Genomic DNA, 18,825 nt, shown 5'->3' on the forward strand with positions numbered 1-18,825 from the left:
TTTTGAGACTGAGTCTCACTCTGTTGCCCATGCTGGAGTGCAGTGGTGTGATCTCACCTCACTGCAACCTCCACCTCCCGGGTTCAAGCAATTCTCATGCCTTAGCCTCCCTAGGACTACAGGTATGCGCCACCATGCCGGCTAAGTTTTGTATATTTTTAGTAGAAACAGGGTTTTGTCATGTTGGCCAGGATAGTCTCCAACTCCTGATCTCAGGTGATCCGCCCACCTTGGCCTCCCAAAGTGCTGGGATTACAGGCATAAGCCACCACGCCTGGCTGAAATGCGTATTTCTATTTGCCTTTCCATTTTGCTGTTCAAGGCACACTCTGTTGATTACTTCACCTGTGTAAACCGAGTTGTGCTGTGCCCCAGGACACAAGCCGCCATCCTTACCTTCTGACGTTTCCCAACTTCATGTTGATGATGCCTCTAACACAGCATCTGAGCCTGAGATTCTGTCATTTGAGCTCCTTATTGAGTTCAATTATATTGTCCCAAAATAATTTGTTTTTTTGTTTTTTCTCAAAGTGGAGGATGCCACTTTGTTCCTAGCGGAATTACTTCAGTTTTTTGTTTTCTGGGCCCCAGGTTTTCTACCGGTTTTTCGGATTAAAATTGAATGAAAATTTCTGACAAAGAACTGCCCAAGCTGAATACAAAGAGGGAAAAGCTTAGTTTGCAGTTTGCCATTCACAATTTTCTCATCTCATTGGCTTTTTAAGCATCTGTTGCAGAATTCTCAATTCCTGTCCCCATTTTCCGACCTACTGGATTCTAGTATTCTAAAAATAAAATGAATATTTTAAGTTATAGCTACTTTAGCAGATAAACACAGATTCTCCAGCTAAATGGGAAACCACCAAGGACAAAAATAAGGTTAGACATCCCAAAGCTGAATGTTTTTGAGAATTGATCGGTTAGAACTGAGCCTTCTCCTATATTTCTGTATTTAGGTCTAAGCATATCTTTCTTTTGACTTATTTTAATTATCAAATTATATGTTTTTAAAATCATGTTTTGTCATTACCCTGCAAACTGGAAAGAGATCAACTTATTCAGCTTAAATCTTTTTATGTTTATTTCAAAATTTAGGAAACGTCTCAAAATATTTTAATGCAAAAATCATTTTAACTTTTACAAAAATAGCTTAGGGAAATTGGGCCGGGTGCAGTGGCTCACGCCTATAATCCCAACACTTTGAGAGGCTGAGGCAGGTGGCTTACCTGAAGTCAGGAGTTTGAGACCAGCATAGCCAACATGGTGAAATCCTCCCTACTAAAAACACAAAAATTAGCCAGCCGTGGTGGCGTGCCTGTAAAGCCCAGCTATTCGGGAGGCTGAGTGGGAGAATCGCTTGAACCCAGGAGGTGGAGGTTGCAGTGAGCTGAGATTGTGCCACTGCACTCCCCCATGGGCTACAGAGCAAGATTCCATCTCAAAAGAAAAAAAAAAAAAAAAAGCTCAGGAAAATTGTGTTTAGTGTATGGACCTTTTTTTAAAAAGGTGCTCCTCATTCATTTTCATACAGTCATTTCATATGTCCAAAGACTCAAAAATCCAAATGAATCAAAAGGTAGTATTCTTAAAACAGTTCTACAGATGAAACTAGAGATCTTGATAAATCTCTAAATGTATTTAGAGATTTGTGTAAAGAATAAAGAAATCAGAACCATGAACTGCAATCCGTGAGACTTCAGCATTTTTTTTTTTCTGCCAGGGAGGTGGAAAGACAAGGAAAAACTGAGGTGGGTAAGGGGAGGGACAGACAGAAACATACCTCAGAGGTTCTGGGGGCCCCCTAACACAGCACAGCACTGTGTGGGAACTGAAAGTCAGATTTTACTCCCATTTTCTCTCCCACCAAGCAAAGGGCCATTTCACAGAGAATCCTGGATGAAACAATACAAAGTCAGTTAAAAAGATGAAGCCGCCAAGTGGGGAAGCAACAACCATTATTGTAGCAATGATATTAGAAGGATTAAGGATAAGGAAATTATTGGACTTTTTTTTTTTTTTTTGAGATGGAGTCTGACTCTGTTGCCCAGGCTGGAGTGCAGTGGCATGATCTCAGTTCATTGCAATCTCTGCCTCCTGGGTCCAAACAATTCTCCTGTCTCAACCTCCCAAGTCGCTGGGATTACAGGTGCGTGCCACCACGCCCGGCTAATTTTGTATTTTTAGTAGAGATGGGGTTTTGCCATGTTGGTGAGACTGGTCTTGAACTCCTGACCTCAGGTGATCTGCCCACCTCGGCCTCCCCAAGTGCTGGGATTAAAGGCGTGAGCCACTGCGCCGGGCCTGATTTCCTTTTTATCATATTATAACGCATATACATTTCTTGGCCCCTTGGGTCAGCCGGTTTTCTCAAGTGGGATTCTTTCACCAGCACCCTATTTGAGCTACATGCTAGGTTCAGCGAGGACAAAACACTGTCACCTTTCTGAAAAATGGTAAGAGGAATCCAGAGATCCAACTGAAATCCAATCAGAACTGATGTGTCTTATTGTTCAGTTCTTTAAGAACACAATAAGTTGTAGGAAATGATTTATACCTACAAGGATTTTAGCACTTACCTAAAATATTAGCCTCTGAATCCTATTTAGAACACTAAAAATAATCCATTTATTTCATTTACAATATTAGTGTTCAGTTGCCATACTTGTGTAAGTTATTTTAATAACATATCAAACTACTTGAAAATTTGTTAACATTTAGGTGAAAACCAAAAATATTCACCTGGCTAATGAAACAAAACTAAGCAGCTTTGTTTCCTGGTTGACAATCACCAAGAATAGCTTCAAAGAATTCATGAGCATTATTACTCAAAAATGTTATTGTATTTTAGATCAATTGATTTTTTAAGATGCTTTAGGTACACTATATACCAGTTTTCAAAGTTCAGTGAACGTTTTTTGAACAATGGCAGTTTTTAAAATTAGGGCAGTGGAATTGAAAATACTTGCATGAGGCTGGGCTCGGTGGCTCACACCTGTAATCCCAGCACTTTGGGAGGCCAAGGCGGGTGAATCAACTGAGGTTGGGAGTTTGCAACTAGCCTGACAAACATGGAGAAACCCCATCTCTACTAAAAATACAAAATTAGCTGGCTGTGGTGGTACATGCCTGTAATTCCAGCTACTTGGGAGGCTGATGCAGGAGAATCGCTTGAACTTGGGAGGCGGAGGTTGCAGTGAGCTGAGATCGCACCATTGCACTCCAGCCTGGGCAACAAGAGTGAAACTCCATCTCAAAAATAAATAAATAAATAAAAGAAAATACTTGAATGAACAATGTTAATGGATTATTTTCTCCCAGAATGTCATTTTCTTCTAATGTTACTGGCTGGAAGAGTTGAAACCTTCAATAAAAAGCTGATATTCCTAATTCAGGCTTAGATTATATAAGTTGTTTTTGTTTTAAGAGATAGAGTTCTTAGATTTCCACTGGAACGGAGAAGGAAAAAAAACAATTTTATTTTAAAGAGAGAGACAGGATTTTACTCTGTTGTCCAGGCTGGAGTCCAGTGGTGCACTCAGCTCACTACAGCCTCAAACTCCTGGGCTCAAGCAATTTGCCTGTATTAGCCTCCCAAGTAGCTGGGACTATAGGAGCATCTCACCCATGCCTGGCTAATTTTTATTTCTTATAGAGACAGGATCTCTCTTTGTTGCTCAAGCTGGTCTAGAACTCCTGGCCTCAAGCGATCCTCCTGTCTCAGACTCCCAAAGCGATGGGATTACAGGTGTGAGCCGCCATGCTTGGCCAAGGTTACATAAATTTTTTTGAAAGCTTGATTTGGCCTTTAACAAAACCAAATCTGTAGGAAACAAAAAATCTCCTTTCAAGAGGATCTCACTACACTGACTGAAACTTTTTGAAATGTTTTCATTGTTGCCCTTCATATTATGTGAAAGAATCACTTCTATTAAGGAAAATGACATAATGAAATGTCTTAGAAATTATGAATACTAAAGATTAAGGAAGCATTTCTTGACTGTAATCTGCACACATACATAGATCTTACAGTAAAAAACTCTTAGGCCTAGCTAAAATCCATTATTTCCATTTCTACCTATTCATGCTCCTTTAAAGCCCATTCCTGTTTATTCAATATTCTAAAATTCTAATTCACAAACATGTAGAGTTCAAGAGCAGTGTTTGAACACTGCTGAAGGCATAGCACTGTCTGTACTAATCAGGTGGCAGTAAGTTTGTCTTACCATATTTCTCTAATTGTCTCAACAGACTTCAGACTCCTTGAGAGGAAGGGCCTTTTTCTATACCCAAAACCAAACATAAAGACTCACATATAGTAGAATGTTGGCAATAGCTATGAAAGACACAGACTAATGGATACATTTAAGAATTAATTTAAATTGTAAAGAATATTTGACTTTTACAACTACCTCAAATGCACTAATCCTGAACCACAGGGGTTCATGGCCTGAGTATAGAAGCAATAAACAGCAGCAAACTGAAGCCAACAATAAACTTAAACTCTCATGTTTTGAGCACCAAATAATGCCAGTTTCCTGTGGCTAAGACCTTCCTAAGAAGAGACATTTGTGAAAAGATGTATGCATAATTTTAATGCCATTTTTAAAAATTTATTTTTAATTTTTTTTTTTTTTGAGACGAGGTTTCACGCTTATCCCCCAGGCCATAGTGCAATGGCACAATCTCAGCTTACTGCAACCATGCCCGGCTAATTTTTGTATTTTTAGTAGAGATAGGGTTTAACCATGTTGGCCAAGCTGGTCTCGAACTCCTGACCTCAGGTGATCTACCTGTCTCAGCCCCCCAAAATGCTGGGATTACAGTTGTGAACTGCCACACCCAGCCTAAAAGCCATTTGTAAAGAAGTAATATTTAAGACTTTTTTCAAGAGCTGGGGGGGAATGTCTCGCACACTCACAAAGGTTCTTTGCCAGAATTACACACACACCCCTCCAGCAGAAGGGCTTTGCTGGGAGTACTGATTCTGCTCATTCTAGAGCTTTTATTTCCTCAATTCTAGAACTCCTAGAAAAACTAAGGTCTTATTATAACAGGTATAAACCACAACATTTAAATAAGATACCAAAGTGCTACTGCCTTCTTAGAAATTCAGTTATAGTCATTATATTAATAAATCTATAGGTGACAGATGGGGTTTGGTATATTCATCCTCAATCCTCTTTCCTGACTTCTTTCCTGCTCTTTCCTGTCAATTCATTCACTACTCACTCATCAGCATTTATTGTACAGCTACTACAGGACCAGCCCTGTGCTAGGTGGTCAAAGAGAAATGATGATTGAAGTACGGTCCCGGCCCTGAAGCAGTGTAGTCACATTCTACAGGGTACAGTTGGACTAATGCTATTTACTTACTCAGACTTCACAAAAGGAAACATCAGAGAAATAGTTTTTTCCCCCTGTGATTGTAAACATTCCCTATCTGGTGGACCTGCTGTTCTTTCTTCTATATTCAAAAACAACCAATGCCTCTTTTACTTTTAACTTTATTTGGCAAAGCAGCACTGCATAAACTGTTCAAGAACTAGGACACAGCTTACACAGCATGTTAAGTTCATATACATTATCAGCAGCAAATTAGAACAGAGAAAACAACACTAAACTCCAAGTCTCCTATAATTTTGAGAGAAAGAAGGGAAGAACTAAGTCAGTTATGTCCAATCTGAACAGCTGAGTGTTTACAGGACATCACCTGCCATCTTAAGCTTTAGTATTTACAAATGCCTAGTTTTAAGGTAACAAAGCGGCTGATTGTATCTACAACATGCTATTCTATGACACCACATCAAAAGCTTTAAAAAGAAAGCTCATCTCTATTTTCTTAGTAGCATCTAACAGACATCCAAATACCAAGAATCTTAACTTGTGAATGGTGGTGTTATCCAATGCACAAAAGCAATCTGATAAATTAATATCAGAACAGAATTAAGTGTCCCAGAAAAGAAAAACCACTCCTCAAAATCAATTCACAAAATAAGTTTTCCATTCTGCAGAACCCTTTCTTTTAATATTTCCAAGTAAAATATGGGCATGTTAAAGTAATAATACACACATTTGTACTTTGTATCCTTCCTCTACCAATGTGGCTCTGTGCCTCTTTGAAAAATCAGAAACCCTAAAAAAACACACATTTTCATGCTGAAAATAACAGTGTAACAAAGTCCAAAACAAGCTGTGATGGTGTTGGTTTTCAAAAAGCTTTGAGGACTGAGATGAGCAATCCACTGTAATTTTATAGACTGGTCAAGCTGATGTTGCCTTTACAATTCATCCCTGTGAGGAAAAAAGAGAAATATGTAAGTAGGAATTACATATTGCACAGTTTGACTTTATAATAGTTTAGATACAACTATTAAGTCAACAAAAATGCACTGATCGCCAAGCAATATATTTTTTAAATAAAAAAGCAAACACCCAAATGAAAGCAACAGAGGGTCGGCCATTCCAAACATCGTCCATGCTACTCCAGCACGAAGTACGCAACCTAAAAGTTGTGAGTTCTTTATTTTTTAATTCTAAAAACAGATTTCTTCCTTCAATGTCAAAATTCAGAAAAATGATATCTTTTAGATCTATGGTCATCTTTACACTATAGTAAAATGACAAGTTGAGTGTTTCAGAGTTCAAATGAGTTAATAGTTAACATTCATAAAATTGGACAAAAATGTGGTCTTTTGCTTTAGAATGTTCATTAGCAACCGCGGAGTGGGTCAATCTCAACCCAAGCTCTCTGAGAGAAAAGGCATCATCTGTAGGTCAGCTGATTTCATAAGGAAGCTTTATCAGCTCCAAAAGAAACCATTTGTACCAGCAACTGCCAGTGAGAGGAAGGAAGGAATAAAAACACGGTCTAAAATAAACTGTATGGTATCTAAATTATACCTCAGTAAAGCTGTTAAAAGTGGAAAAATCAATAAAACTACCAGAAAGGCTTACAAGCCTCATAGCTGAAGGTAATCTGAGTAACAAAAACAAGTACTCTAAGGGTAAAGAAGCAAGATATTTGCAAGTAAGTCTCAAGTGGTTTAAGAAAAAGGAAAAAATTGCCGGGCGCGGTGGCTCACGCTTGTAATCCCAGCACTTTGGGAGGCCGAGGCGGGTGGATCACGAGGTCAAGAGATCGAGACCATCCTGGTCACATGGTGAAACCCCGTCTCTACTAAAAATACAAAAATTAGCTGGGCATGGTGGCGCACGCCTGTAGTCTCAGCTACTCGGGAGGCTGAGGCAGGAGTATTGCTTGAACCCAGGAGACGGAGGTTGCGGTGAGCCGAGATCGCGCCATTGCACTCCAGCCTGGGTAACAAAAGCGAAACTCTGTCTCAAANTATGTATATATAGAAAAAGAGGAGAGAAATGTAGAAAAATGATAATAATTGATGACTCCGGATGAAGAGATTTAGGAGTTATTTGTACTATCCTAGCAACTTGTCGGCAATAAAAAATAAAGTTCAAAGTTTTGAAAAAGCTGTTAAATTTGAAGGGAAGAAATAAAGAGCTCATATTTCACAGGTAAGTGAGGGATTACTGGACAATTTTTTTTTAACTGAATTTTGTAAACTGTGCAAGAAAATAATTGAAAAGTTATTTCTCCAATAAGCTGCCTTTATCCTACAGTATTAGATAATTAAATGACAAATTATCAGCCTGCTTCCTCTTAGTATATTCTTCCAAATAACAATATTATAATTCTCATAGAACAGCTTTTACTTAAATTCATGCAGGCATTAACATATTTGGTCTACAAAGATTTACTTGCAGACTAAAATTCACTTGTGCTTTTTAGAATTTGAACTGAAGATACTGTTTTTTTTGTTTTGCCTTTTTTTTTTTTTTTTTTGGTGTGGTTTTTTTTTTTTTTTTTTTTTTTTTTTGGGGGTTTTTTTTTTTTTTTTTTTTTTTTTTTTTTTTTGAGGAGGAGTTTTGCTTTGTTGTCCAGGCTGGAATGCAGTGGTGTGATCTTGGCTCACTGCAACCTCCACCTCCCAGGTTTCAGCAATTCTCCTGCCTCAGCCCTTCACAAGTAGCTGGGATTACAGGCCGGACCCACCATGCCCATCTAATTTTTTTGTTGTATTATTAGTAGAGACAGGGTTTCACCATGTTGGCCAGACTAGCCTCAAACTCCTGACCTCAAGTGATCTGCCCACCTCGGCCTCCCAAAGTACTGGGATTACAGGCATAAAATGCCTGGCCCAAAATGGTTTTTTTTTTCAGTGGCTGTGCTCCAGGCTATAATTCACAGAAAATAGCTATGGGTGAAGAGTCAAAACAAAATTGAGAGATTAAACCTTATTATCACCACTTTTACTTCTTAAGAAAATAATTATTTTATAATCAGAATCTGTATGTCAAATAAAAATAGATTCTAAGACAAGGAAACGGTAAAGCCTTTCTTATTTTGGCATTTAATTTCAAGTAGTTTGAGCTAATAGCACTGTTACGTACTGATGTCACTCTCCCTCAAGGAAGGGAGTGGGAGGGGGAGGAAAAGAGAAGAGGAAAAATCTTGGCTTCAAACAAAATATTCATATTATGCTGAGACATAAAAGTGGACATTCTTTATAGGAAGCCATGCTGTGCTGAAAGTTGCTGCATGCTGCTGACCCTTTGGGTGGGTTTGTGAGACCTGGGCACTCATTGGTTAGCTTGTAGAATCCCTGCCCCTCTCTAAGAATTTAGCCAGAATGGCTTAAACAGTAGCTGGCCTGTTCTATGGAATGGGAAAAAGTATATTCCTTATGGTGACTCTGAAACAAGGTTCGATGAAAAACAGGTATGGGCTGTCAGGTATCTATGATTTGGTTGAAACAGAGAAATCAAACTGAGAGGTAGAATGTCCTCTCTGGGATTCTGACATTTTAGAAAGCTGAGACAACTGTTATCTTTTCCCTTCTTTCTTTCTCCTTGGTGGTACAATACAGAGTGAGCAGTGCAGGAAATAATGGCCCCTTCTTCTTTTTTTTTTTTTGAGGCAGAGCTTTGCTCTGTCACCCAGGCTGCAGTGCTTTGGCAAAATCTTGGCTCATTGAAACCTCTGCCTCCTGAGTTCAAGCAATTCTCCTGCCTCAGCCTCCCAAGTAGCTGGGATTATAGGTGTACACCACCACACCTGGCTAACTTTGTATTTTTAGCAGAGATGGGGTTTCACCATGTTGGCGAGGCTGGTCTCGAATTCTGACCTCAAATGATCTGCCCACCTTGGCCATCCAAAGTGCTGGGATTACAGGCGTGAGCCACTGTACCCGGCCTCTTTTACAGACCAAACTCTGTTTCCATGACCATCCAGTGCTATAAAAATGATTTTAAAATATAAAAACAGAGTGGCTGATAATGAATAAAAAATCCTTACAAAGTACTGAATTGCAGCTGAAAATCTCAAAAAAAAAAAAGAAGCTTTTGTGCCAACCAAGTCTCACCCTCCCTTTCCCAAAGATATATATGTTAAACCAAAATAAGGGCAGACCATGCAACATTTTTCACAGTTTTAATGTAATGAGTTTCTGATGTTATAATGGACTAGCATCAAGGCGACAACGAAAAACAGCTCTTGTAGTCTAATGTCTTAAAATCCACACCCTTTCACCTTGCATGTGTGGAAGAAGAAAGAGCAGAAGATAAAATCACTTCCACCTGGACCACTGCTTTTCTTTATCTGTTAAAGGCACATATATCACCCCCATCAGAGGCTTCATTTTGACGCTGCCATCTTGTAGCTTGTCATACTGCTCCAACATTTGGTTTCCACCTGCAGGACCAACTGGCAATATCAATCTTCCACCAGGCTTTAACTGGTCTATTAGCTAAAAGAAAAAGAAAAGGAAAGCACATATACACCAAGTTACAGATTTTATTTATTTATTTTTTGAGACAGGGTCTGTTGCCCAGGCTGCAGTTCAGTGAGGCGATCTCGGCTCACTGCAACCTCCGCCTGAGTTCAAGCAATTCTTCTGCTTCAGTCTCCCAAGTAGCTGGCACTACAGGAAACTGCCACCATGACCAGCTAATTTTTTTTATTTTTAGTAGAGATGGGGTTTTACCATGTTGGCCAGGCTGGTCTCAAAATCCTGACCTCAAATAATCCACCCACCTTGGCCTCCCAAAGTGCTGGTATTACAGGCGTGAGCTACCATCAGCCCAGATTTTATATTAACAGTCATTTGACATCATTGTAAACAACTTTTAGTGTCCATGGGCAGAAAGCAGAAATGTACTTTATTCCGTATACACAGGTTGAGGTCAGGCATGGTCTCATGCCTGTTATCCCAGCATTTTGGGAGGCCAAGGTGGGCAGATCACTTGAGGTCAGGAGTTTGAGACCAGCCTGGCCAACACAGTGAAACCCCGACTCTACTAAAAAAAAAAAAAAATTAGCTAGGCGTGGTTCAGATGCCTGTAGTCCTATCTACTCAGGAGGCTGAAGCAGAATTGCTTGAACCCAGAGACAGAGGCTGCAGTTAGCCGAGATCACGCCACTGCACTCCAGCCTGGGTGACAGAGTGAGACTCCAACTTAAAAATAAATAAATAAATAGTATATACAGATTGAGCATCAAGATAATCTGAAAACCCAAAACCAGAAATGCTCTCAAATCCAAACTCTGAACATCAACATGACACCACAAGTAGATAATTTCACACCTGATCTCACGTGGCAAGTCACAGTCAAAACTTTATTCCATGCACAAAATTATGTGAAGTATTATATAAAATTACCTTCAGGCTACGTGTATAAAACGTATACAAAACATAAATTAAGTTTTATGTTTAGACTTGGTCCCATCCCCAAGATATCTCATTATGCACATGCAAATTTTCCAAAATGTGAAAAAAATCTGAAAACATCCAAAATCCACCCTTCTGGTCCCAAGTATTTTGGATAAGGGATACTCACCCTGTACATACTTTGACTGTTACTATTACTCAACTATTGGCCTCCTCTACTAAACTACAAACTCTTGAGGATGGGACCGTGTCTTATTCATCTTTGTGCCTCTAGCATCTAACACAGTACCTGGTACAACTGTATGGTTCAAAACGTTTGAACTGAACCACCTAATATAGAACTATCCTCTTGGGGAGGCCAAAGGCAGAGCATAAAATTCTAATGCCTGTGTGCATTGGAATCTTTGTGAGTTCGAAGGAAGAAGAAGGGGAGGAGAAAGTGTAGAGAATCAGCAAGGAATCCCTATCCTATTATTGCAGAATCTAGGGCATCACTGAAGGGATAAGGGAACCCTGATTATGCGATTAAACTCAGGTTTACTGATACCATGAGGAGGGAAGGCAGGGCTGGAGTCCCTGCAGTGTTAGAATAAGGACACTCCTGTCAATGAAGAACCAAGAGTACTCAATGAAAGCTTTTACAGTCAGAAAAGTTTTAAATCATGTTACCATTTTCATATAGCTTTACAGATCACTATTAACAAAAAAACATTAAAGAAGAAACCTTACTTTGGTTTTCTGTTGTTTGAGACTGAGTCTCACTCTATCGCTCAAGCTGGAGTGCAGTGGTACAATCTCAGTGCACTGCAACCTCCGCTTCCCAGGTTCAAGCAATTCTCGTGCCTCGGCTTCCCAAGTAGCTGGGAATACAGGTGCCCACCACCAAGCTCAGCTAAATTTTTTTGTATTTTTAGTAAAGACAGGGTTTCACCATGTTGGCAAGGCTGGTCTTGAACTCCTGACCTCAAGTGATCCACCTGCTTCGGCCTCCCAAAGTGCTGGGATTAAAGGCGTGAGCCACCATGCCTGGCCAGAAGGGAGGGATGACCTCAATCAAAATTTTTGTTGTCTGCAAGTCTATCTTGTTGATTTTCTCAATGTCAAGGCTTATAATGAAAAATGGCAGACTTCCTCTCCCTACCCCAGCCTTGCTCTCTAAATCCAGTCATTTCAATCCTTTTAGCTACTATGTCTTCTAGTATTTACCTTTATATTTCAAAACATATGCTAGATAAGGAATGAACTCTCAATCTACATTCTGCTTCCTTTCCCCAATCCAACCAATCGCTTTTTATTAAAATCATTAATAGTTATGACAGTAACTATGATTTGCTACTGAGTCAAGAGATATCCAATGATTGTTTCCTTTCTTATATAATAGTTTGTTTCCTCTTCAGCTAAACTTGAAAGCTTTTCTTTTTTCATTCACTTAATTTTCTTTGTAACCATCTTTAAATCCTTCTACCCTCCAATAGCGTCTAAATAAAAATTTCACATTGTCAAGTCGATCTAACTAATGCTTTTTTTTTCCTTCTCTTTAGACTCCCTTCTAGTGGCTTCCTCCTCTAGCTCCAAATCTGAACTGGTTATTCTCCAGGCCTGCTGCACAGCTTCCATCCAAGCCCTTCCCTTTGTAATAATCCCACAAACTTTCATGCCTAGATTTTTATTAAAATCTAATATTTCTTTATTGACTTCATTTTAATACAAATATTTTCAGTCATCTATGGTTAACCATTAAAGATGCCCTATGTGGTTTCCTCTTTTGGTTTTTCCCACTGTCTCTTCCCTCATTCCATTTTTGGGTGACAAAAATGACATTTTAAGATGTTAAATTTTGAGACATTTTAAGACATCTTAATTATTCAAGACAATTGCTTCAGAAGAATTTGGCGAAATAGTGCATAGTACATATTAAAAGAAAGAGAGGGAGATTTGCAAGCCTAAAACTATATTTGGTGATGTATATGCATATAGAATTCAAGGTTGGAAATAATTTTCAGCTTAGAATTTGATGGTTTGGTACTCTGACTTATGAATTCTAATGCTGTTTGCAGTCTGGTGCCTTTCTGATTACCAGTCCCTTAACAGGAGATCTGTTTTATTTTTCTAGAAGCTTTAATTTTATTTTTTTAGAGACAGGGTCTTGCTCTATCACCCAGACTGGAATACAGTGGTGCAATCATGGTTCACTGAAATCTCAACTTCCTGGGCTCAAGCAATCCTCCCACCTCAGCCTCTCATGTAGATGAGACTACAGGGACAGGCTGACATATCTGGCTAATATTTTTTTTTCTTTTTTTTTTTTTTTAAGATGGGAGTCTCACTCTTTCACCCAGGCTGGAGTACAGTGGCACAATCCTGGCTCACTGTAACCTTTACCTCCTGGGTTCAAGCAATTCTTCTGCCTCAGCCTCCTGAGTAGCTGGGACTACAGGCACGTGCCAGCACTCCCGGCTAATTTTTGCATTTTTAGTAGAGACAGGGTTTCGCCATATTGGCCAGGCTGGTCTCAAACTCCTGATCTGACTTAGTGATTCGCCTGCCTTGGCCTCCCAAAGTGCTGTAATTATAGGCATGAGACACTGCACCCAGCACATGTGGCTAATTTTTAAATTGTTTTGTACAAATGGGGTCTTGCTATGTTGCCCAGGCTGGTCTCAAACTCAGGTCCTCAAGTGATCTTCCTTCCTTGGCCACCCAAACTGCTGAGATTACAAGTGTGAGCCACTGCATCTGGCCTCTAGAGGCTTTCAGAATCTTCTCTCTATCCCCTAGTATTCTGAATATACATGATATGGTCATTTATTTTTCTTATTTTAAAAATGCTTTGTGTTGGGCATTCAGTTTCAAACTATAGAATTATGTCTATCTGTTTATAGAAAAGTTCTTACTTAGGGGATTAATGCTGTTTATTCCTCATGCAGAGTTTCAAGCAGCACTCCCTCTTTTCAGACCCATGGTTTACCTATGATTTTCAAGGTCATGATGTCACCAATTCCTAAGCCTTTTCAGCATTTTGCAGAGCAAACTGCTTATGCATAATATTTCACTCTGCAGTCTCTTTAATTTCCACTTCCTCCCTCCTGGGTCAGCTTTTATTCCATCTGCTTTCCATCTTCACACACTGTGGATTTCAGGATTGCAGGTATAGTCTCCTAGTTAATTGGGTATGGAGTTTATGCTTCTGTTTTTCTAGTTATCCTGGGGTGATATCCAAGAGAAGGCATAAACATCTTCAGTCTGCTATCTTGAACCGGAAAGCCCCTTCAGTACATCTATCTTTGAATTTAATCAGATATATACACACTCCTATAACACTTGCAAGTGTTACTACAACATTTAAATTCAATTCAGTTAAATCTAGAAATGTCTTTCAAGATCATCTCAGGGTCTCAGTAGAAAGAAATAGGCCCTGCACCCACCCCCCTCATTTAAGCACAATTCTATTTCAGATTTTAACTGTTTAGGTTGTCAATATTATTTTTTAAGTTAAAAACCCATTGGTCATGTGTTCAAATTCATTGAGCCTTTCATTTATGACCTATAAAATTTTCTACATTATGTTAATACTTCAGTTAAAATGTGTTAAAGCCACTGGTTCAATCTACCTGGAATGCAGTAGTACGAGCATGGCTCACTGCAGCCTCAGCCTCTCAGGCTCACGCAATCCAAGCTATCCTCCCACTCCAGCCTCTTGAGTAGCTGGGACTATAAGCACCTACCACCACACCTAATTTTTCTATTTTTTTGTAGACATGGGGTTTTGCCACATTGCAAGGGCTGGTCTCGAACTTCTGAGTGCAATTGATTCATCTGCCTTAGCCTCCCAAAGTGCTGGGATTACAGGCATAAGCTACTTTAAAAAACAACAACAACAACAACAAAAAACAGAAATCAACAGGGCCAAAGCAATTAAGTAATTTTCCCAGTCACTCAGCCAATAAGCAGCAAGTCAATGACCAGAACAAATTATCCAACTTTCAGCTTCTCATAACTGATCTAAGCCTACAAAAAAGAACCCTTTCCAGGTTGGGGAATGGAACCCAGAAGAAACAGTGGCACTTTCGTCCCATGGTCATCTAGTCAAGAACTAAGCACAAGTCATATGTAACAGAAATCTAGGACCACAGATTAGAGTGCCATGGCACAAACATGGCTCAGTGCAGCCTCAACTTCTTGGGCTCATGTGATTCTCCCACCTAAGCCTCCAGAGTAGCTGGGGCTACGGTCATGTGAGTCACCATGTCTGGCTAATTTTTTTTTAACAGGGTCTTGCCACCTTATTCAGACTGGTCTCAAACTCCTAGGCTCAAGCAATCCTCCCACCCTGGACTTACAAGGTGCTGGGATTACAGGCCTGAGCCACCAAGCCCAGCCATATACCCTACTATTCTTTAAGATTCAGTTCAAATTCCATCCCTGTGTGATGTCTCCTTGACCACTCACCGCACAATTCTCTCCCTCATATACATATTTTATTTTCCTTCCATGTGTTAATTATTTGCCATCATATCACTAATTTCCCAGTTACATATATGACATATCTTTTCTGGAATACAAGCTTTGTGAGAATAGAATGTATGGCAAATACTTTCTCATAACTCCCATATACCAAATACAGCCTTACACATTCTGGTATTTAATAAAACATCAAACCGTCCAGGCACGGTGGCTCACGCCTGTAATCCCAGCATTTTGGGAGGCCGAGGTGGGCGGATCACCTGAGGTCAGGAGTTTGAGACCAGCCTGACCAATATGGTGAAACCCCATCTCTACTAAAAATACAAAAATTAGTTGGGCATGGTGGTCGGCACCTGTAATCCCAGCTACTTGAGAGGCTAAGGCAGGAGAATTGCTTCAACCTGGGAGGCAGAGGTTGCAGTGGGCTGAGATCGCAACACTGCACTCCAGCCTGGGCAACAAAACCAAAACTCTGCCTCAAAAAAAAAAAAAAAATCAAATTGATTATCAGGTCATAAACTCCAGAGGGATTTTCCCAATTCTACTGTTGTCCTAGTTCTTACCTGGATCAAACACTGCTTCAAATATGAGCTCCACAAACTGGGGCTTAGTAATTTTCCCATCATTTATACAATTGTTTGCATATAAAAAAAGAAAAGAGTAACAGCTAACTGTAACCAAAATGTGTGATATATAAAAGTCTAAATTATATTTTGAACATCATCTAGAAGTCTTTTCTATTTAAGTCTTGTAGAGTTTTAGTTGAAGAAAATACACAAACAGAAAATATCCCAACTCACCGCCTGGGGTACAACAGGGGCTGCAGCTCCTACATGAATGGCGTCGTAAGGGGCTTCTTCAGCATACCCCATTCTTCCATCTCCCACTGAAAGAAAACAGCCATGCTTTAAAAACCTGTGCAGATCAAACTTAAGGTGAAGAATTCTAGTACAGGAGGTTTATAATGGAGAAAGTATAGATTTTTCAGTAAGTGATCCTGGGACAACTGGATATTCACTTTTTTGCTATTGTTTTTCATTCTTTTTATTTTATTTTTTGTTGGTCAAAACAACGGAATTTTATTTTGATGAAAAACTGGAGTTTACAATCATTTAGTAAATGAAAAGCAACTTCATTTTCCTATTTCACAACTTTTTTTTTGAGTTTCACTCTTGTTGCTCAAGCTGGAGTGCAATGGCACAATCTCAGCTCACTGCAACTTCCGCCTGCTGGGTTCAAGCAATTCTCCTGCTTCAGCCTCCCAAGTAGCTGAGATTACAGGTGCCTGCCACCACACCTGGCTAATTTTTTGTATTTTTAGCAGAAACAGGGTTTCACCATGTTGACCAGGTTGGTCTCAAACTCCTGACCTCAGGTGACCCACCCACCTCTGCCTCCCAAAGTGCTGGAATTACAGGCATGGAGCACTGCGCCTATCCCACAACTTTTTTTTTTTTTTGAGACGGAGTTTCGCTCTTGTTACCCAGGCTGGAGTGCAATGGCGTGATCTCGGCTCACCGCAACCTCCGCCTTCCGGGTTCAGGCAATTCTCCTGCCTCAGCCTCCTGAGTAGCTGGGATTACAGGCACGCGTCACCATGCCCAGCTAATTTTTTGTATTTTTAGTAGAGACGGGGTTTCACCATGTTGACCAGGATGGTCTCGATCTCTTGACCTCGTGATCCACCCGCCTCGGCCTCCCAAAGTGCTGGGATTACAGGCGTGAGCCACCGCGCGCGGCCTATCCCACAACTCTTAAGAACAAAAGTATCAGTAAATAAATGTCTGTGAACAGATTAAGGATAAGGCAGACTGGATAATAAACCACCTCTGATGTTCACACTCCCTGCATGTGACTCACTCTAAAGGGTGACACAGCAACTGATAAATTCCATTTTAAATCTCATTGTAATCATTCAAATAAGCCCAAGATAAATATTTTTTGCTCATAATGGGCAGCAAACTACATGAATTTTACTAGAGAAATACTTTGACAGAAGCACCTATTTAAGTTACCTCAATATACAGTACCTTAATAGTACTATATTCAAAAGGGATACTAGGATAGTCCCATGCTTCTCTCAATTCAGGAATAGTTATGCCATCAGGACAACAGATTATTCCTATTTTATAGTAATCCAGAATAGCTTGAAACACAGTGGAACCAATTCCCTCTGCTGCTTCATACTCTCCTTTCTCATTGGGTCATGTAAAGTTATGTTCTCGGCCAGATCCACACAAACATCCTGGCCAACGTTCTATTTGGCTGTGCAGTAAAAATGGATGGGTCTACAACAAATCCACTGTTAGCAACTATTGGTGTTACTCGTTCAGATGTTCTTATATTCCAGGCTCCTTCTTTTGCACTTTCAAATACAAACACCATCTCCCCAAATGTCTTAACTGCTACTATCTAAACTTGACTGACTACTGTTCCCAGCACTGCTAATGGAGCTATCTGGGGAGGCTTCTTGAGGACAGGGACAGCTTGGGCGGGAGGAACTATGATCTTTTTCTCGTGCAACATGCTGCTGTCATGTTGGAGAAGTAACATTTCTAATACAAGAAGTGAGCTGAGACTCTATTCTTTCATAAGATGAATCTTGTGATCTGTCACTTGACCTTCATCTATCTCATCATCTCTCATGTCCCCCACTGGCAACATGAGACTCATTTTGGTGTGGATGACTCTTCCTGCATTCCCTCTTCAGTGTCCACAGAGGATCAGGGCAAAGGCCAAGGACAGCAACACCTCCACTCTCTCCTCGGCCAGATCCCGTGAGAGGTGGCTGTGGAGTTGGCCACTCAGGCGGCTGTGGCTATTGTAGCCACTTGGGTCTTTATTTTATTTTTTAAACAGAACTGAGTGTATCTGTGGAAGACAGCTGGATAGTCACATACAAAAACATACAACTGCACCTTTACCTCATACATACACAAAAATCAATGTCAGCAAGATCAAAGACCTAAACATAAAAAGCTAAAAATGATAAAGCTTCTAAGAAATAATAAGAGACATATTCATGACCTCAGAGTATCCTCAAACAGGACACAGAAAGCACTGAAAAGAATTGCTAAGTCTGACTACATTAAAATTAAAAATTTCTGTTTATCAAAAGGGTACTAATAAGATGAAAAGGCACACCCCAGATGGGAGAAGAAATGTCTAATATGTACATACAGACAAAGGGCTAGAAGCCCTATAAGTCAAAAATACAGTGCTTGCTTTGGCAGCACATATACTAAAATTGGAACAAAAATACAAGCAATCCAATATCCAAACAGGCACCTCACAAAAGACAAAATTCAAATGGCCAAACACATTTAAAAAATTCAATATCAGTAGTTAATAGGAAAATACAAAATTAAAATCACAAAGAGATGACAGGGAAAATACTCACTGGGTGAGCCAAAATAATCATTGTTTTTTAGTACTTAAAAGTGATTGTAAAAAAAAAAAATTGCAATAATTACCTCTGAGTATTATTGAGCTTGCATTGGATCTTCTGAAAAATAAAAATCCTCTGAAGAATTTTTTTTCTTTTGTTTTGAGACGAAGTCTCACTCTGTCACCCAAGCTGGAGTGCAGTGGTACAATCTCAGTGCACTGCAACCTCCGC

The 18,825-nt window shown here is 39.8% G+C and overlaps 1 protein-coding gene across 1 annotated transcript in view; it reads right to left on the reverse strand.

Annotated features, from left to right (window-relative positions):
• Positions 1 to 5,486: 5,486 nt before the first annotated feature.
• Positions 5,487 to 18,825, reverse strand: part of PCMT1 (protein-L-isoaspartate (D-aspartate) O-methyltransferase) — a 54,412-nt gene continuing 41,073 nt past the window's right edge. Inside the window, 3 exon segments of the mRNA XM_017505737.2 lie at positions 5,487 to 6,291; positions 9,605 to 9,821; positions 16,007 to 16,092. Coding sequence (XP_017361226.1) covers positions 9,642 to 9,821; positions 16,007 to 16,092 — 266 coding nt within the window. The 3' untranslated portion in view covers positions 5,487 to 6,291; positions 9,605 to 9,641.

Source organism: Cebus imitator, unplaced genomic scaffold (assembly GCF_001604975.1).
Source record: "Cebus imitator isolate Cc_AM_T3 unplaced genomic scaffold, Cebus_imitator-1.0 Scaffold341, whole genome shotgun sequence".
Taxonomy (NCBI): Eukaryota; Metazoa; Chordata; class Mammalia; order Primates; family Cebidae; genus Cebus; species Cebus imitator.